Source organism: Chelonia mydas, chromosome 6 (assembly GCF_015237465.2).
Source record: "Chelonia mydas isolate rCheMyd1 chromosome 6, rCheMyd1.pri.v2, whole genome shotgun sequence".
Classification (NCBI taxonomy): domain Eukaryota; kingdom Metazoa; phylum Chordata; order Testudines; family Cheloniidae; genus Chelonia; species Chelonia mydas.
The window spans coordinates 34,996,828-35,018,536 of record NC_051246.2 but is presented as its reverse complement, the minus strand read 5'-3'; the positions used below and the strand labels follow the sequence as shown (position 1 = coordinate 35,018,536).

The window sequence follows — 21,709 nt, the reverse complement described above, 5'->3', positions numbered from 1 at the left end:
ACGGAGAGAACCCTGCATCCCCAACTGTGTGCTGGTTTCAGGCACAGTGCCCCTGTTAGGTTTGACATTCATCTTACAGGAATACTTAAAAAACAATATCTTCTGTTCACATGGCCAATTTTTGATCTCCGTCACTGCGATGCTACCCAGAGGTACCCACAGTTGTGGGGCACCTTGCTACTACCTGCCCCATCGCGAGAGGGAGCCCTGTCTATGCCTGCTAGCTAGGGTCAACTCCCTAACTCTCCCAGTCACAGGCAAGAAAAGCACTCCCCTCTCAGCCTATGCAGGCTTGCTGTCCCATATGCAGGCTGGCATATAGAGTGCACGCTCCAATCGCTGAGTCCAGGCTCCTGCTGCAGTGTCCAGCCCCTGTTCCACTGGACACTCTGAGTTACCAGGCCTGCTGTTCCCAGAGGAACAGTACACCATAGCTTAACACACAGCATTTAGAGTTGTTTATAGAAATAACAAATGTAAGTTTATTTAACAATGAATAGAGAGTCATATGATAGCAAACAGAAATACTGGGGGGGAAAGGGTAATACAGTAGAACCTCAGAGTCATGAACACCTCAGGAATGGAGGTTGTTCGTAACTCTGAAATGTTCGAAACTCTGAACAAAATGTTGTGGTTGTTCTTTCATAAGTTTACTATTAAATATTGACTTAACACAGCTTTGAAACTTTACTATGCAGAAGAAAAAGGCTGCTTTTAACCATCTTAATTTAAATGAAACAAGCACAGAAACAGTTTTCTTACCTTGTCAAATCTTTTTTTAAACTTTCCCTTTATTTTTTAGTAGTTTACATTTAACACATCGCTGTACTGTATTGGCCTTTTTTTTTTTTTTTTTTGAGTATCTCTGATGCTCCCTGATTGCATACTTCCGGTTCCAAAGGAGGTGTGTGGTTGACTGGTCAGTTCCTAAATCTGGTGTTTGTAACTGAGGTTCTACTGTATAGCAAATAAAATCATAACACACATTCTACAGCCTACACTCAACTCACACAATGCTCTCTTAGCGAATAAGGTACTGCTTACCCCCAAACTCTTTCTCACAATGTTTTTCAGCTCGGATAGCCGAGGGCCTTCTTTCATGAAGCCAAGTCCTGTGGCAACTTGTTTCACATTGATGAAGGACAAGCAGGTGTTCATTTGCACCTCAGATGTACTTCCAAAAGTTCATTGTCTTTGCTCCAACACAGGATAAACCTGTTTTTTCTCCACAAATCTATTAACATTTTACTCAGACTGTAAATGGGCATCCATTGTGAACCATACAGTACTCAATTTGCATAAGCATCTCTTCCTCACTGCCTAACAGGAGTGTGAGGTTCCCCTTTGGGTGACTTTCCTTAACTCTCAGACCTAGATAACATATCTTTGGTGAACTAGAATGTAGAACCCAGACCCAGAGATCCCTGTACCCTTATGCACCCTGGCTGGGACAAAGAGGTTCCTGAGTCACAGTAATACAGTTTGAATCCAGAGTACTTCAAACGAAATCAGTGGCTTTACACCTGTGTAACTGAGAACAGCATCTGACCCACGATCCCTAACCACTCTGACAGTTTTACCAGAGGCCCAATTCTAATTTCACACTGCTTTTGTGCTAGCATAACTCCATTGACTTCAGTGGAGTGATTCCTGCCTTACACCAGCATAAATTATATTATAATCACGCCAAATTTTTTTAAATCACAGCTGTGCTGTATGTTTAGCTGTTTTTAGAAAGACAGTAACAAAAATAGTTTGCTCAGACTAACTGCTTCTCTGTTCATGGCATTTAATCAGCATGGGAGAACCTGACGACAGAAACAATGAATCACTCAGTTTCAAGCAAAGGGTGGGCATATGAAAAGCCTGCTGCCTGAATATTTTTTCCCCTGACCAGACTGAGATTACTGTACAATGAGCAGTTATAGCAAAGAGCTTGTATTCACTGGATAATAAAATATATCAATAAATGATGTGAAATGATATGCCAGTAGAGACTATACTTTTGACTTAATCCTAAAATAACCTCATTTCTCTCACCTCAAATCCAGATGCCACCATTAAGGTTAAACGCAAAAACACCCTAATTTTTCATCTCTCCCTCCTGCCCAATGGAGCTATCCTGCCTGTGCCGTTTGAGGATGACATTATGTTGCTGGCCAACTGGCTTAATGATGGCTGTCAGTCTGCAAATAAAATACTTTAACTGGCCAATGAGAACCCAGTACTGTCAAAGCAACAATTAAGGAGCTGCTTGAGCCGCTGCCCACACTGTCAGTGAGGAGTCGTCATGGAGTGCTACACACACTGTGTCATGTGTCATTTGAAATTTAGGGTAGGTCCTGAATGAAGCAACATGACAGGACATGCATTTTCCCGTAATGTCTCAACCAAGGATCTACCAAGTCTTAGTCATCTTTAAAAAAAATAGCCTTTAGAGTTACCATGCTGCATTCTCCACCAACTTCATAACTTTAGTTTGCATATGGCATTCTCCTGCCCCTCTTGCTTGTTGTGACCATCCTATTGTACACAAATATTAAATACTGATAATATTGCCATCCAGACTCCTTCAGGAGTGGTGTTTGATGTTTTCTAGCAGGGCCCAAAATGTTACAACAGGCCAGGAAAAGAGATTACTGCAGCAGCTCCGAGAGATCACTAGGGTCATGAAGGAAGGTAAACTCATAGATGGCATCTCCCCAGAGAAGGAAGCTGAAGAAGCTCCTTATATGGAGGATTGGGAAGGTAAATGCGGTTTTTTATTTCTTCTTTACTGTCATCTGAACAAAGTCGTTTTGCCAGAACTGGAGAATTCCCCCTCCCCCCCCAATGCAAACAGACTCCTGCAGAGTTGCCTCATTTCTTTTAAGAAAGGTGGCCTCCAAGACTTTACAAGAAGGATTCGTTTTCCAATTATATTAATGAGCAAATGGATTTTGAACTATCCAGCATTTCACATTGCCTGGATAACACAGTATCTGCTGCCAGAATTGGCAGATGAGCTTGAGTACACGCCAGTTGATACTTTGTCTTGGCTGACATAGATTTATTTCTGTGCTTTTCTTCATTTGGCCAGGTTTTATTTTCTTCAGCGTTATACCACAGAAATAAGAACCAATATATTTTACCTTATTTACTTAATTTTGGTTTTGTTTCTTTGCTTGCTCTAATATTGTAAAGATAATTGGAGAACTTAACTCCGGGAGTTCTGTCTTTCTAAAATTCTGCTTTTTAAACTCCTTTTGATTTCTCATTGTTGTGTTGTGTGATGGTGTTTTAAAAACATCCTGACGGTGTTGTTGAATTCTAAAGGCTTTTTTTTTAATTGTAGTCTTAATTTTTTGCCCTTTAGGAAGCTTTCAGAATCGTCCAGAACATAAATGGTAGCCTCAAGCTCTGCTTTCTTAGTCCAGTTCTTGATGCTTTTTAAAAAAATGAAATAAACAAAAGCATTCGGTTTTATCTAGTTATCCAACATTGTAAAGGACGTTGTTTAATTCTAGATCCGAGGTCTTCAAAACATATCTTAGAGAGGCACTGAAGTATTCAGAAATGTGTTTACTTAAAGATCTGTGGCAAGATTTTCAAAATATTGTCACCTAGCAGCTCCCATAGCTCAATCTAGCCCCAGTGGTGGGTGTGAAGTGCTTTTGAAAATCTGTTGGAAATCCTGACCCCCATGGTAGTCAATGGGAGTTTTGCCATTGGCTTCAAAGGGGCCAGGATTTCACCCCATCCCCTACAAGACTTTAACATTCTTATGATAAGCTCTAAATTCCTTGAACAGATTTGTCAGCGTGGTTGTTGTATCAGGATGGTCTATTTTAAAACTGGATTTAATATTTTAAGGTTCATGTCACTTTTGTTCCTAAGGTTATCCAGAAGAGACCTATCCTGTCTATGATAATTCTGAATGCTTCAAGCGTAGACAGGACACAATCCTTGTGGATTACCCTGATCTGAACGAGCCCTCTGCTGAAGAGATAGCTGAAAGAATGGAGGTTATGGAAGATGAGGATTATTTGTGTAGTGAAACTTTACTGTCTGCTCTCACTACAGAGTGTGAAAACCATGATATAGGACAGAAAAAGGACGAGCAGATCAGCTTCAGTGACCAAGGTGGTGTTCTCCATCACAGCCATAACTTTGAGAAGTGCTACTGTTGCCACTATGAAGAGGATGATCCTGCTGTCATCGCAGAGAATGCTGGGTTCCAGGCTGACAGCTGCAGCGAGGCTGAAGACACAGCCAAAGATGATCTCTCCATGGATTCTGACAACGAAAAAGCAGGACTGAAAAGCCAAAAAGTCAATGATATGGATGCAGTAGGCATGCTGAGAAAGCGAAACACAAAGGGACTTGAGTAATAGGGACCACCATGTGTGGCTATAGCAAGAGTCCTCAAACTCTCACACCTGTGTTCTTTGTTCTTGACCCACATTTATCTTCTCCATTTCCAGCTCTTGGCCATGATCACACCACTACCTGAACTGGAAGCTAATGGCCCTCTTTAAATTACTCCATTATTGCGTCCAGCACATGCTTGCTAGAGACTGCTATGAACGGGAACAGAAGATTATTTTGTTCCAATATCCACACTCTGTCTTTACTTAATCCTGTGTGATTACTGCCTCTGAATAACCACCTCTTCCTCTGAAATGTTAGCTGCACTGTAGTGTCCTGCCTCGAGCCTACCTGCTGCCTTTGACAGCTATCAGTTATGAAAACAAGACCATTTGCATCAGATTATTTAGGAAGATGGAGAGGAATGTGTTAAGTTTCGTAGCTTCTCTTTTGCGCTGAAGCAGATGGTAAGTATCTTCTCACCTAACCGGCAAGGCAATCTGCAGGGACAACACGAATGACCAACTCCTTTTTCAACCACATTGCTGTCACAGTAATTAATTAATATATACGACAGAACAGGATATGCATTCCTTGACCATTGGGGCACTCTGGGCCAAGTACCTGCATGCACTTTCAGAAGTGAAACAGTGTCTCAGGGCTGCATGTGCTCACATGCCTTTATCATTTAATCATTTAATTTATCATTTAATTTAAACCTCTCACAAAGCGTCCACTAAGGTTTACATTGTATGTTATTTATGATAGCAGCCTACTGTGAAAATAGTCCATAGAAGGGAAAAATCATAGTGAAAACACTGTAAACTCTTTTCTTCTTCTATTTAGAATATATTTATTTTTACTTTATTTTTAAATGCATCCATTGTAAAGAGTTGTGGTCTCTTTAGGACTCCGTCTTGCTCCAGCTATGTCTTGAATAGTTTGATTACTTTCTGAGTACGTGTCTCAACAACATTTAGCACAGGCCTCACGCAACGGAGAGGCTGAAGGGAAGGTGGCTCTTAGCCTGCTCCAAGTTCTGGTGGGGGCAAGGGTTGCTTAACTTACTGCGGCACTAGAGCTCCCGCTAGGCCGTTCACCTGGATGGGGATGCACACAAGGCACGCCAGGCATGCCCTGCACAGCCCCAAGCACCTCCCCTACGTCAGGAGTGGTTCGCATAGAGCCAGTCACTTGGAACATGTGGACGCCCCTTCACCACAGGGATCCCGTGGAGCAGCTTTGTGCTGCTACTGAAGGTTTTTTGGTTTTTTTTCCTCACCTCTATTTAATGAAGTGTTAAGCTGGAGCAGTAATGGCAGGTGCTGTCAGATACCAGACCAGAAGTTGTTTCATGCGCCCTGCCCGCTAATATTATCATGTGCTTGAAAACAAATGCTCTAATGAGCTGCTTGGTCTCTTGTTTGCCTATATGCCCAGCTGCTGAAAAGGGCACTGTTTTCAGTGGCAAGACATTATGCCACTTCATTTAGGGAATGTGCTCCCGCCCTTTACAAGCGGCATTTCTTTCTCCATGTAGCTCCAGCATCAGTGCTTGTAAAATACTTTATTAGCTGTACTAACAGTTGTGTGAAAAGCAAATACTCCAGGGGAGGGAAAGGCAGTCGGGGGACTGTGGACACTTCTGGCTGTTAACATACATCTTCATGTATTACTCCTGGGGGACTTCTGCGCCACTGCATGCTTTTTTTTCTACCCACCAAAAATAACTTTTGCCCACCAGGGGGCACCGTGGCACTAGAATTGAGCAGCCACTCCCAGCCAGCCCCAGTTACCATAGGGAAGAGAATGAACCTGCCTTCTTCCCAGTGCCAGTCAGGAGACAGGGAATCAGACAGCATGGGGCTGCTGGAGTGGGAGGGGGTCACAGATGGGTTCATAAGGGCTAGTGGGGGAGGACAGATTGTGTTTGGGGCTGAATGAGTGTGGAGGCTGAGGGCCACAGCGGGGTGGAGTAGGGTTGCAAACTTTCTAGTCACACAAAACCGCCTCTGCACCGAGGCCCTGCCCCCCCCCGCTCACTCAAGCCCCTTCCCACTGACACTCGCTCTCCCCCACTCTCACTCGCTCATTTTCACGGGGCTGAGGCACAGAATGGGGTGAGGGCACTGGCTGGGGTGGGCAGGCTCTGGGTTGGGGCTGAGGGGTTTGGAGTGTGGGAAGGGGCTCTGAGGTGCGGCAGTAGGAAGGGATACAGACAAATGAGGGGTTCAGGGTACAGGAGGGGGCTCCAGGTTGGGGGCCAAGTGGTTCAGCGTGCGGGAGGGGTTCCAAGCTGAGGCCAGAGGTTGGGGTGTGGGAAGGGGTACTGGCTCCAAGGTAGGGCCAGAAATGAGGGGTTCAGAGGGCTCAAGGCTCCAGGAGTGAGTTTGGGTGTGGGAGGGGGCTCCAGGCTGGGGCAGGAAGTTGGGGTGCAGTGGGGTGAGGGTTCTGGGTTGGGCCAGCCTGCAAGAGGGGGACTAGGGCTGGGGCTGAGGAGTTTGGAGTGCAGGAGAGTGGAGGGACACATGGGACTGGGCGGAAGGTGTGCAGGACCACATGGGAAAAGGGGGTGGCTGAGTGGGGGCACAGACACACATGTGGGGAGGGGGTGCAGAGACACATGGAGAAGGGGTGCAGGGACACATGGGGATTGGGTGTCTGAGTGGGGTTGGAGGGACATAGGGGGACAGAGACAGATGGCCTGACTGAATGGGAAAGGCTAAGGGTCAGCCAGGAGCTGCATGGGTGAAGCTCCCTAACAAATCACTCCCTACTCCCTAAAAAAAACCTGTTTCATATTTTTCCTACCCACACTAACAACCCTCCAAGTTCACAGCCAGGCTCCTTCCCAGCAATTACTTCCCCCTCCTTCAGGTCCTCTCTGACCCCCCTCAGCCTTTGCACTGTTTCTGAGGGGTACAGGCAACAGTTCTGTAGAGTAGTTTAAATTACTTATTACTCAGAGTTCTGTATCAATATGTCTTGTAAGGAATCTATTTGTCTAAAAAACATTTCCTGAATCTTTTTTGTTGTCTGTATTGGCACAGACACAGTTGCTGATGGGTATTTAAATGACCAAAATAATGAAAACTGGTGTGATTATATTGTTATTTTTGACAAATAAAATACACACAATTTTAAAATATTGGGTGCAGAATTTTTAATTTTTTGGCACAGAATTCCCCCAGGAGTAATGGATTTGACTAAACAGGATTATCATCCACAGTCATTGTTTTGTAGACTTGATGTAGCACACGGTGCATTTTAATCTGCTGCAGGAGCCCAAATGGTATCATGACAAACAAAGAGAGCATCTGGGTTCCTGAATGCGAATAAGATTTTATAGCAGGTCATGGAAATTAGGGTTTAGGAAATTCTAATGTCTGAGAAGGTGTGCTTCTAGCATTCAGTGTCCTACTGTTTATAAATACATGTCTGTGAAATTAAAAAGGTTTTTGTTTTTATTTGATTTTTGGTTGCTGTTTGCTATACATCTCAAAACAAATGTAAATTGAGTAAAAGTGCCACATGCATCTTTAGAGTTAACTCTCTTTAATAACATTTGATACTAAAATGCGGGACGTTCTTTGCAATAGCAAAGTCAATTCAGATCCATGCAATAACCAAAGGCAGAATCTGAAAGAAAGTACTAAAGAACGAACAATTTTGATGCCCACTTTACTGAGGATTGGTAAAGACACCCTTAATAATTCATTAGCATCTCAAACATGTGCCAATAAAATCTTTATACCATGCTACTATGTGATGTATGTGTACTTGGGTATTTGTACAGCAAAATTATCAGAGGGTTTTTGTTTTTCTTTTCATTTAAGACACATTGGTACTATTTTCATATCCAGTTCTCTATAAAGCCTGGCCTAATAGCAGACCTCAAAGGAAATGAAATAACTGATGAAATATAGAAATCTCTTTAAAACAATATTTCAGAACTTAATTGAGTTGGCCCAATGCCCAACCAAGGCAATAGTGAATCCCTGGCCAGTGACACATTTGAGGTCTGATAACTTGGGCTCTACCATGGCTAAAAACAAAAGCTACTTGTGGAAAGGGGAGAGGTTTCTCACTTTCTAAATATTCCTAGCCCTAACAGCTCATGAGATACTAGACTTTAAACTTGCCTTGGTCCAGGACTGATCATCACAGATGAATGTAGATGTGAGAGGAAATACCAAATGTCGAGGGATAGAAGAAAAACAACTGTAAGATTGTTTAATTTATTTTCTTCATAGAGTTGACAGATGGTTGAAAATGCTTAAAGCATTAGTAGTAGCCCTAGCAGAGATGGATGACTAGCCATGATAAATGCAATTTATCATAAGGTTTGATCTACTTTGAGCTGCAGTTTCACGGGTATAGAAATACAGGGAATGAAGGGAGTAATGCTGATGTTGCTTAATAGAGAATTCTTGAGAATCTGTGGATTCTGCTTTAGATCCACACACAGATCTTTTTCTTTTCGACATTGCCCTGCCAAGCTGTTGTTGCTGAAACAAGATTAGGTAACTGCTCAGAACTGCTATAAAAATACAAAGTCAGTGATTAAGGCTAACAGATGCTAAGAGGCTAATTGAGAAGTTATTAGCCGGTGAGTAACCAACATAGGGCTACATGGGGGACAGTTAATTTTCAGATAAAGGTAATTCGGATAACTGGAATTATACTGTACTTGTACATATATAGACTATTTAAATTAAATGTATTTAAGGGGATGCAATTTTCTGTATAGGTGCCAGGTTGACTGTCTTGGAAAGTGAAGTCCATTTTAGGTACCAAACAGGTAGAGTTAAAGATTATGCGAGAGAGAAGCTGGAAAAGCCAGCACATAAAGAACTGATGGGAGTGATCTATTCCCCCTAATGGGAAATAACACAAGTATTATGGCTTGGATAGTATTTGAGCGTGGACAGATAACGAACTGCCTAAAGGGCACCATATTTTCAGACTGAGTGTGAGATAGTAAGGTACCACATCAACAATACATGAAGTTTAATAACTACATAAAGGCTGCATTCACTCCTTGCTCTTTGTGCAAACCTCTCTTTGACATCAATGGAAAGTCTGTTGTGGACAGTAGGCAGCATACAGTCCTGAACTGATAGTCCAGCCCCAGACTGTAGTTAAATATGGAATCTCTCTCCTCTGCATTAGTTTGATAGCCTTCCTTCTACAGGCAGGTCTTGAACTGAATAATACGCTTCTACCCCAGCTAACTTATTTTTGTTTACATTAATTTACCTTGTTTCCTCTTCAAGATAAGTATATATTTATATAAGCATCTAAAAATAGGGTCTTATAATGGAAAGCATTGGGCAGCCTTAATTATTGGCATCGCTACCAGTACTGCCTCTAATTCCTAGTAGAGACAGCTCTACATTTTGGAGACATGCTTATCTGGATCCAGATCAGAACTTCATAGATGGAGGGCTGACCTCTATAATTGGCCAAGTCAAAATCCCAGATCCAGATCCCCTCAAACTTGGGATCGTGGTAAAACTGGGCTAGCTCTGGCACAATCACAGTCATTCCCCAATGCTACGGGGTTCACTGACAGCGTGCATCACTGTACTGTGCTGATATACAAGTGGCCGCGTTACCCACGCCAGCCATTTAAAGCAATACACATCTTGTTAAAAATAAACTAAGTAGCGAGCGTCTTGCTTAAATGAAATCTTTTGTCCCAATAAAATTATATATACCCCCCCCACACTTAATCATTTCTGGTACTTTGTTTACCACTGCTGACAATTACAGGCGTAACAAGCAGACTACAAAATGACGTCTGGACTACCAGATCAGTGCTGGATACACAGAATGCTAAAAATGGAACTAATGAGGTGACGTTTGGGTAGCAGTGAAACACTCAAGTAATCTTCCATCTGCATCACTCATTGACACCAATTAAGTCCCATTTGTTAGGGTTTTTCTTTATCAATTTAATGGCATGTTGTAAAAAGTGCAACATAAGCTTAGGCTCTAGGACCCAGCACAATATGATTCTCTGATAAGAACTACTTTACCCAAACAAGACAATCAATCCTTTTCAACTGCCCTCATCGCTCTCAGTGCGACAGCAAGCAAGACACCAAATAAGATTTTTTAAATGGTTCATTTCTGTGTCTGTTGTTTCAGCACTGACACATTTTAAGTTGCATATACACAGCAGCAAATCCCAGAAATACCATAGCTGTGATATCAGCAAAGACCAAATCTTTTATTTAATGCTAAGAAATTAGAAGTGGGGAAGACGAGTATTGGCAATCAGCTAAACCTCGCTTTAGCAATTACAATGAGGAGTCTTTGTGGCACCTTAGAGACTAACAAATTTATTTGGGTATAAGCTTTCGTAGGCTAAAACCCACTTCATCAGATGCATGGAATGGAAAATACAGTAGGGAGGTATAAATACACAGCATATGAAAAGATGGGAGTTCAACAAAAAAACTTCTTCAAAACCAGACTCCAAAGAGAAACTGCAGAAACTGGAATTAATTTGCAAACTGGACACCATCAAATTAGGCCAGAATAAAGACTGGGAGTGGATGGGTCACTACAAAATCTAATTTCCCCCTGCTGATACTCACCCCTTCTTGTCAACTGTTTGAAATGGGCCCCCTTATTTACATTGGCCTCATTAGCATTACAAAAGTGATTTCCACCCCTTCATGTCTACTGTTGAGAATAGCCCACTTCCACCTTAAGTGGCTCATTAGCACTGACCCCCCACTTGGTAAGGCAACTCCCATCTTTTCATATTCTGTGTATTTATACCTCCCTACTGTATTTTCCACTCCATGCATCTGATGAAGTGGGTTTTAGCCCATGAAAGCTTATGCCCAAATAAATTTGTTAGTCTTTAAGGTGCCAAAAGGAGAACTCGTTGTTTTTGCTGATACAGACTAACACGGCTAACTCTCTGAAAGCTTTAGCAATTGTTCCATTGCAGCATGCTTAGTGGGGGGTGTGTGCATGTGTCACTCCATAGTAATACTTATAACGGGGTGTATCAGTATTTAGTTTATCTTGTATACCCAGAGTCTTTAGTCCCATTTCCCCATAAGTTCACTGACCTCTCTAGTGAGTTCAAAGTTTCTAGGGAGGCAGGCCCACCTATGCCCAACCCTCCCCAGACTCAGTAACGTTTTCCCAAGGCAACTGCCTTTCCTCCTACCCCTTTCTGTTTTTCCTCCTTGGCATTCCTTCAGCCTGCCTCCCAGGCTGTGTGTGTTACCGCCTCCTCCCTGGCTGATTTTGACTCCCGACACCTCCTGCTCTCAGCATCCTCTGAGATGAGTGGTTACTTGGAGTCAGCTGCTTGGGCTTTTTTCTCTCCTCCCCCTCCCCATGTGGCAGTTCTCACTGCCACACATGTAGTTAATGTAATATATTGTTCGTAGTGCTTTATTTGAGATTTTGTTGAATTTTATAGTCGAATTTTTCTGTTTTATTTATTTTAGTTTTATTTAATGGATGGTTTCTTTGATTTTTCATTTCATTTTATACAAAAGGTTCAACAAATGTAGGGTCAGCAGGCACCAAGCACTCCCACTCACCCCAAGCCTGACCCTGAAGTTCCCATCACAGGCTGCATGGGCAGCCCTGACCCCGTCTCTCTCCTGTCTGCACCAGTCTGCTCTCTGCAGAGGGCTGAAAGTGTGCATCCCCTGGTCAGGAGAAACAGATCAGCATGCTCCTTGGGCTGATGGGCAGCAGACAGGAGAAAGCAGTCAGTCTAACCCCTCTGGATAGCAGACAAGGTGGTCCCAATCAGACATGTAATAGAAAGGGCAACAGCGAATCAGGCCTCTTTCAGGCCAGAAAACTTCCCCATGGCCAGTTAGGACCTCTAGAGGTCATTTCCCCTTCACCTGGGGAGAGGAGGGAGGAGCTTTTTGCACCTTCTGCAAGAGTTTCAAGTCCTTGTGTTCACAGGGTGTAAGATATAGCTCAGTACAAACATGTAGTGCTGCAAATGGCTACAGCTCCACTGAAGTCAGTGAGCTTAGATCCGAGCTGAACTGGGCCCATTACAATTCACGAGGGTTGTATTTGTTTTAAACATGAAAATTCACTGAAAAACATGGTGGGGAGCCCATTCTGTGTATGCCTAACTAGTTCTCTAGCTACTACTGCACAGGTAGTTTCAGAGGAGAGTCCCAAGCCTTTTTAAAAACGGTCATTATTTGTTTGAAACAATTCAAGTTTAATTTTTCCGCAGACGTTTTGTATCGACAAACACTGAAAAGTCTACAACATACACAATGCAATTGTGAAAATACCAAATTAGTTTTTACATATACTGATAAATACATTTGCTCCAGAATACGAAAGAGTTTCTTTAGAAATTTACTTCAGAAAAGCACATTTTTGCAGATTTATCTAAAACTCCAGATAGTTTGAAACAAAAGTAAGATGCCTGACCACTCAAAACTGGATAAGACAGTCTTATGCAAAGAGCCATATCACATTCTAGGCATTCTGAAAAAAGTATGACTGGTTAAATACTTGTTCTTAAGATTAACTCACAAACTTTTCCAATTCAGAACATTTCCCCTTTTTTGATCCTCATATTTAAAGGAAATCCAGACAGTAACATAGTCAAATTTTACTGTATAATCATTGGTTTGTTTTAGGAAAGGCACAGTGATGAACTAAAAAAATGTTTACTGTGGGAAAAGAATCTTTCAGTAAACTTTGTATGTTCCCTTTATAGGAACAACAAAAACAAAACTAACATGTAGCATCTACAATTTCTACTTTCTGGAAGTTTAAGTAAACAGAAATCAGAAACAAAGATTAAACTTCCTTAACAGAGCCAAATAACCCCCAACAAATCCTAAAAAGGTTAGTTACCACCTAATATCCTACACCAGAGGCTTCACTTTGTCATTAGCTGGATCACAATAGTGCTTTGAAGAATTATCTTAAGGGGTCAACATAAACTTGGACTTTTGGAAAATGAGTAATTGCAAAAACATCCACTTTCTGAGATCCAGCTTTCATAAGCATGTCCTGGATTCAAAAAAATCCTTTAATAAAATTATAATTTTCATTCCCCTATTCATGTTTATAAGAATCTATTCAACAAGGGAGAAATGAGAGGCGCATAGATGAACCACTGCACCTGCACAGAGCCCCCACACAAAGTCAGTGCAGGATCAATGCAAGACTGGGGCCTTACTGATTGACTGGACACATCATTTCTATCGTATGCACAAGCTAAATAAATTGAAAAAAAAATTTTTTTATAACTTTAAGTGATAGTTATCTCTCATGTTTCTTGCAGCGATGATTAAGTTAAGTGTGATTAATTAACTAATTAACACCTGCTGAAATTTCTTGTGAATTCATATCAAACATATTGGGCAATGTTGGAAAAACGAATGAAAAGTTACGTAGGGCACGTATGTGTTCTCTTTTTATAATGTGACTATAAAACATCTCATCAGTCTCTTTTGAAAGAAGTCCTTTGTTTAAATGCCATGTACACATTTATACTTATACTTTAAAGTGCCAACAAAATAAACTTAAAGGCCAAACATTTATTTTTTTCCTCTTACAAGTTTTAGAATATGGAGCTAAAAGGCTTGTTAGTTTGTTATTGATATCCCTTATCGCTCAGGGAGCCTTCCTAGGTGATTTTGCAATTGCTCTGCAAGTTAGATTATTAGATATTATTCTGCAAAGTATGGCTGTGTGACAGGTCTAGTTTCTCCAGCATGCACAACTACTTACAATATACATTTTATTATACATCACATTGGTTGCAATATAGGGTCTCATGATTTTAAGGCACATTCCATAGAACAGGCCCAATTCTGCACTGACATATGCTTCGTGTAACTCCTTTGAGTTTAATCGGGTTTCATGGGATGTACTTCAAAGCTAAATTTGGCCTCTGATGGCCAATTTATTTTAAAGAATATTTATGCAAGTACCTGTAGTGCTTGATTTCTCTAAGTCAAGGTCAGCCCAATTTAGAAACAAAGAAAAAAGCCACAGGGATATCTTCATGGAGGCACACAAGTATGTGGGTGCAGGGGATAGAGCCAAAGTCCATCCAAGTCAGTGGAAAATCTCATTTACTCCAATGGGCTTTGGGGGGATACAAACAAGTACGTACAAAATCTGAACAAGAGACCACGCTTTTCCACTAACTGGATAAAGAAACAATTTGTACAAGGAGAACTGCTCCCAAGCGCTCTCATTAACATATCATCCCACCAATGATCATTATATAACATCAAGCAATATCGATTCCATTATTCCTTGTTAGTACCATCCAATAGATGAGGATGTCTTTTATTAGCGAGAAAAGGTTTCCAATAAATGGTATGCCAAAGCTTTCACACAGAAATCACACTGATTGTCAATTATTCACTCACTGAGTGGCTTTCATTCTATTGCCTGTACACCACTCTGGGTACAAAATGAAACCGTACAGCCTTTGTACATGGACTTCCTTCTTACTTCCTAGCTTCTTTGTAACTACCCTCCTCAGTTTGGGTCTTCGTTCTTCCAGGAAAAGATGGCCAGAAGGCTGAAACCATTGGAATTAGAAAGAACAAAGAAATCCATTTGGAGAAGCTGTGATTAAAGTTTCTGTGTTCTTATATGCAGTGGTGTTCAGCACATCAATACAGAACTCTGACTGAAAATGCTAGCATGCTTAAAGAGCCACCAGTCAAAACTGGTTCCCGCTCATGAGAAGCTGTTCCTGACCATTAGAGAACGTATATCTCTAATGCAATATCATTCATTTTTGTTAAGGTTCCATGCACATCTTTGCAGCAGCCTCACCGGCACACAAAATGAGCTACTGTACGTAGAGTGGGAAGCAAGCATGCAAAAGGAATCATGCACAGGATGTAGCAGAATGATGGCTGAGAATTCAATAGTTGCATTTCTTAATGATAACTAACCATCAGCTGTGAAATGCTGAGTGGTTTTCTTACACTGTGACCATTGCTATGAATGTCATCAGGGTCATCAAAATCCTTGGTGGGGGGAAGGAGGGGCAGAGAAAAAGAAATATTGGTCTTTCCAATGAACAGTTAAAAATAAACAGATGTTTCTGTCATAATGGAGCCACTGTAAAGCCCAAGTATACTGGTGTGCTCTACGCCTTCCTCTGAGCATGGTCACATTCTGGCTCTCTCATGCCACCAGAAGAAGCAGATGCCAGAGGTGAGGGTCCCCAGCGACCTGTTGCTGTGTCTGGACAATACACCTTAGGGAGCCAATATTTAGAGCAGCCTAGCAGATCTTAATTGCCACAACTGAGCATAAGGGAAAAGTGAATCTATTTTACAAATGCGCTTGAGTATCTTGGTCAGAGATGATCCAGGCTTTAAAGTTCAACTACCTTAGATTGCACCAGTGCAAGGCACAATCTGGCAAATTAACTAACACCAATGATAAGGGCATCAAATGCCTTAAAAGGCTCAACACCCTCCTGGAAGTAGTCACACAATATTCACCCTTGAGAGAATCAGGGAGGCGGAGTTAGACAATTCCACCATCCCCTCCATTATGATGAGCCAAAATATGGAAAGAGGTGAAGAGCTGAGAGCTTACCCTATCGCAGTTTATTCATTTAGCCTCTTTAATTCTATTGATCAATTCTCCAGGGGCAGTTTACAGTTTTCACAAATGTATTCACTAATCAAAACTATGCACTAATCAATTTCTACAGACAATTCTTGGCCATAGATTGTTCCCAAGCCATTCATTCACTGAAATAGGAAATTCAAGTCCTGTTGGATCATTTTGAATGGACACAAATCACACTATTGTTCTGTCTAGATAAGCTTAACTCATAGCACCTTGAAGCAGGAGAGAACTGGATGAAGAATGAAAAGCAGGGATTCCAAGCCAGAAATTTATTGATCCAACTAGCATGTGTAACTAAGGCTATAAAAGATTATTTGAAGTTAGACCGAGTAGAAACACAGCCTCACTATCTGCCCTAACTATTCCAAAATAGGGTCACCAGGGTCAATTGTGCTGAAAACAAATATAGCACAGTGTTGGGGGCAGATCCTCAGCTGTTGTAAATTGTCCTAGCACTGTTCAATGGATCAGTAACAATTTACAACAGCTGAGGATCTGCCCCAGACTCATCTTAGTAGCAAAACATTGTTATAAATCTTTAAAAGGGGTATCCTGGTGCCATGTCCCTACCTGAACCCAGACATGAAGTTGAGAATTATAGTAAATGATGTGTTTATACTTGCAACGTAAGTACATTATACCTTGGAAAGAACTGGAAGGGTTAGGAACTGAATATAATTTCCAATGTTATCTTATTAAGCAGAAGTTGGCTGGCCTGATTTAATTTATTTGCTGAGCAGCCTTTCATTTTCAGACACTTACACAAAGACAGCCTTAAAGGCTTCTGCATGGGAATAATATGGCCCCCAATTTAAAACAAAACAAAACACGATTTAAAATAATTGTGCCAACATGGAAGATTTTGGTGAAGGAATTGGAAGAATTTACCTAATTGGTAAATTGCATTATTATTTTCTAGTTCCTCACACATACCATGGAGAAATATAAGCCATTCAGCTACCATTAATTACGTGGGGTGGGGAGGCAAGGGGAGACAAACTAGGACCTACATTATATTGGAGAGACCACAACACAATACGGAAACCTTTCTGCAAAACCCCTGCCATGAAATATGGCCTCTGGACTGTTGAAGATTCCTAATTCCTCTGGTACTGACCATTCCACATACAGCATGTCCCTCTTACTCTATTTATTTTAATGGCCAGACCAATAAAAACTCCTGCCACGGCAGAAGCAGGGTTTATGGGATTAAATTATTTGAAGCTGGATTTTTGGTACGATTTTCAATTTCCTGGTGAGAAATCTTAGAACTGATGGAGTTGTGATTTCCTAATATTCAGTGTAAAAGTGAAAGAGGTTAGTGTTATCAATGTGAGCTGAAAACTGAGTACCTCCACCCAGAAATGAATCACCTGTACTTTAATCATTAGAGCACAGATCTGGGACCAAGATCTCTGGAGTTCTAGTTCCAGTTTCTGTTAATGACTTGCTGTTTGCCCTAGTGTGAGTCATTTAACCTGTCAGCATCTCAGATAGCCTAACAACAATAAGAGGACAATAATATTATCTCACCACTCTGGGGATGTTTTACTAGCTAACTTGTACAGTCCTTGTGAACTGCTACATAGTGTTATTTTTTAGATGTTTGTTTAGGAGCTTTGATATTTATTGGCCTAACAACATAAACTGACCCTAAAATATATGGAACACTATTGCAAGAAACATAACAAAAGGAAATTTTCAGTGAAGGAAGAGTATGAGCAGATGAGTTTCCAAACCTGTCATGTAGTTAAAGATTTGCCAAAGTGATTCCTGGATATCAGGGTTCACATTTCTTGGAGTGCATCCCACTGCTAGCAATGGGACTGCCGGCAAGTAGGAGTTATCAGTCAGACAGGTGGTAAGCCCTTGTGATAAAGTCTATAAATCCCTGTTTTGGTTTAAATGAGACATTTTTTTCCTAATGCCAACCACTAAGACTCCAAACTAGAGCTGGTCAAAAATGTGCGGGTGGATGGAGGTCCAGAAGAAATGTAGTGGAAATTGCATTCTTTTCTTCATGAAAATGTTGCATTTTTCTGATCTACTACTAACCCCTCTGCAGCTGGTATTGGACAATACTGAAGTCCAGAACCAAGGAAGTGACAGCGCATCAAAATATTGAGCCTATATGGTGGAGAAAAATCAGAGGTTTGTCATAGTAACTCCACTAGGATAACCCTAAGACAGCTACTGACTACCATCCAAAATGCATCTCCACAGATTGGCAAAGAAAGCTGCTGGCAAAGGCAGCTCTCTCTCAGCAGGACCAAGGTAGTGTATCTATAGCTACACAGAAATCACAGCTTTATCTGGGCCCTATCTTTTTCTTTGGGAATGCTTTAAGTAAGGCCATCATCTGTGCTAGAAAAATAACCATGTTTAGAGACATCTGAGGCTAAACTATATTATAATAGGATTTCTTCTTTCTAGGGTGGACAGGAAATCCTTTGTATATTAGGGAACAGGCTTTTGGCCAATGTCAAGCCTTAGGATGTCTTCTATCCACTCCATACTGGGAGGAAACAATCCTCCTGTAAGGTGGGTAGGCCATAGCCATGTCTGACAAACATGTTTCAACTGTTACTTTTCTAAGGTAGATGGTCCCTAAAGCAGAACTATTAACAAAAATCCATTCACATTTCTTACGTTTTGGGGTATTCTGCATTACAAAAATGATTGGTCAAATGAAGGGATTTTCCCATGGCTCAAGGCCAAACGTAGTATAAAGTGATAGTATCAGTATCTGAGACAGTGCAGAATAGCCTGCAGAATCAAATGGGACTAAGAAGATCATGCAGTTGTGCATCTGTTAGCAGTTAATACAGTGATTTTAGTAAGTGGTTTGGAGGGAAAAGTTCAAAAGTGCCTAAGGAAGTTAAGAGCCCAAATCCTATCGGTACTTTGGCTCCTGACTCCCTTAGGCCATTATGAAACTCCCAGTCTTTAAGTTTTTGTTCCTGATCCTGCAACTGCCTTCACACTGGCACACTGCTGTGGCCAAAGTTAATGTGGTTATGTCTGGGTACAGGGGCCTACTGATACAGTGCCTTAATGTTTAGTGTAGGATCAGGGCCTTAATGTTTTTCTGAATAACTTAAATGAGATCCAAACCTCAAGAGAAGCTTCTAAACAGAAATTCTTAACAAGTAATTTCCTTAGGATTTCATCATATGCACAAATCTTCATGATCAACCAGGTCTTAACACTAAAAAGTAAATATGATTTACCATTCTCATTCTGTTTTTCTGGGAAAGTTTGTTTTACAATTTAGTGTTACTTGTGACATTCCTAAATGAGCTGCACTGGTTTTAAAGCAGACATGCACCATGCCAGTTATTAACGGCTGATTCATAGAAAAATTATGCAAAAGACACTGTGCCGCCCAAATTGTAAGTGCCTGATTTTCAACATGAAGGAAGGACAACCAGGCAACAGGATTAAAAGAGTCAATGGAATACGTTCAGGAATGCTGGTTTTATGACGACTTATAAATGTACACTAAAATACAGCTATACATCACTTTGGAAAAAAGGAAAACAGTATCACATTGTTTGCCCAATATCTCTGACACAGTGTTTTTCTGCTCATTTGATAATCAGGGGTACATTGAGGGTGAAAGCCTGGGCCTTGCTGAAATCAGTGACAAAACTCCCATTGATTCTAATGGGGCAAGGATTTTACCCAACAATTTCATTAGCTAGTAAGTTTCTCTAAATTGCCCAGGTAACAAATAATAATTCACACTTTTATGTTTCCAGCAATATCAACTGAAATGTAAGACCTAACACATAAATAGTATCTGCTATCCAAGGGTCTCAAAGCATTCAACTGATTAAGCCTCAAAATAGAACTGGGAAGATGGTCTGATAATAATGATCACCATTTGACACATGGGGAAGCTGAGGCACAAAGTGGTTATGTGACTTGCCCGAAGACACACAGTGAGTCAACATGAGACTAAAACCCAGGTCCTCCTCCTCTCCAGTCATGTGCTCTAACTACTAGATAATGCTTCAACTTTAGGCCAATTTTAATACAGACTGTGTCTTTTAGGGGTACTTTTTCCAAATGGTGTGCATCAACAAACGTATGCAACATAGCCTGTTGTTATTCTGAGGATCTGTGGGGTCAGACTTTCAAGCAGGGCTTTAAAAAAATTCCTATTTATGTATAGGCAAGGTTTTGTAAGTGTTTTTTTTTTTTAAAGTGCTACTGTAGTTTTACATAAAACATACTCATTGTGTGGCAATTGTTAGAACAGTTACTGGCCAACCAAATTATAAAGCACGTAGAAAGTTTTCCTCAACAATTTAACTTAACTTTTCTTAAGTGCATCATCTACATAAAGCAATCTGACAAAACCAGTACACTGTACCTAATAAACAGGCTTTCAAGAAAGGTCATGTAGTTCAAGTCTTCTTAGTAAGGGTTCTGACAAACATGCACCTATCTAAAAAGAATTATTTATACCCTCTTGGCAGTTAAATAAAATACATTTAAAAAAGTATTAATGCAATTTCTTCCAACCCAAATGTATTTCTGAGTGTCAGCTACTGAGCTTGAGTTCAGTGTACTCAGAGCAAAATATTTTGAAATTTCTGAAAAACAAAAACAAAATGGAAAGTATTTTCACAAATCTTTTTCTCCTCATCAGCCAGCTGTAATATCAAAGCAAACACTAAAAAAGCAACAAAACAATTTTAGGTGGCTACTGATTAGAAAATGTAAAAGGGAGTTTAGTAGGGGCAGAAGCAAACAGAAGGACTGTATTTTCACAGAGCAGTGTGCATGGGAGGAGTCTGAGGTCACGTGTGATTAGCTAGGGGAAAATCAGTGGTGTGTAGTGACATGTATAGTCTTCATCTGCAGAAAGATCTAAGGCCAAACTGAGGTTTATATGAGAATGGAGAGCAATGTTTTTCCAATAACCACAAACATGTCCTTTATGGAGATTTGACAAGAAATTGAGAATCAACCCATACTTCTAATAAGGGCAGCCACCATGTGCCATTCTACTAAATGTGGCAACCAGATTTATCTGAAGAGGTATTTTACAGGCAAGAGCCTACTTCAGTACAAATTGTACATGTGTTTTCTCACCGAGTCACAAAATCATGTGTTTTCAGCCAGTTTAGAAATTGACAGCATCAGGTTCCTGTTCTGCAAAAGGTTAGTAGAGGCAACTCTTATGCTGTGCAGAGATCCACTGACTTCAAACCAAAACTCTGTATTTCTGAGTACCCGCTAAATATCAGTGGCACTGCTTAGGTGTAAGAGTCCATCAGCTCTTTGCAGGATAAGGAAGAAAGACTATCCTATCCTGAAAAAAGAAAAGGAGTACTTGTGGCACCTTAGAGACTAACAAATTTATTTGAGCATAAGCTTTCGTGAGCTACAGCTCACTGGTCAGTCTCTAAGGTGCTATAAGTACTCCTTTTCTTTTTGCGGATACAGACTAACATGGCTGCTACTCTGAAACCTATCCTCTCCTGTTCTATCATCAAAGACTAAATCTACTGGTACCAATCTGCAGGGCAAGGATTGTCTCCTACACTGTCTCTATTCAGCGGGTTACTACTGCAAAACAAACAAATTAATGCTATGAAAAGTTGCTAAGATGTAAGTGGTCACACTGGACCTATTGAAGTAAAGTTCACTGTACCCCTGGGCTGAACTGATCACATTCTCTTCAGCTGGCAGTGAACATACAGAGTGGGATTTTTCA

At 41.0% G+C, this 21,709-nt stretch overlaps 1 protein-coding gene and 1 long non-coding RNA gene across 4 annotated transcripts in view; one reads left to right on the top strand and one right to left on the bottom strand.

Moving 5' to 3' along the window:
* RIC3 (RIC3 acetylcholine receptor chaperone) overlaps positions 1-8,107 on the top strand; it is a 33,907-nt gene extending 25,800 nt beyond the window's left edge. Inside the window, exons 5-6 of one of the 3 annotated variants that reach the window (XM_037899762.2) lie at positions 2,603-2,748; positions 3,877-8,107. In XM_037899762.2, the coding sequence (XP_037755690.2) occupies positions 2,603-2,748; positions 3,877-4,370 (640 nt within the window). In that variant the 3' untranslated portion in view covers positions 4,371-8,107. Of the gene's footprint in view, positions 1-2,599; positions 2,749-3,876 lie in introns of all 3 variants that reach the window. The other 2 variants (XM_007057101.4, XM_037899763.2) reach the window with 2 other exon arrangements.
* On the bottom strand, positions 135-21,400 carry LOC122466188. Its single transcript, XR_006291521.1, has 3 exons — positions 20,750-21,400; positions 5,174-5,179; positions 135-276 (listed from the first exon to the last, which is right to left on the bottom strand). It is a non-coding gene; the product is annotated as an uncharacterized LOC122466188 (long non-coding RNA).
* Positions 21,401-21,709: the final 309 nt, after the last annotated feature.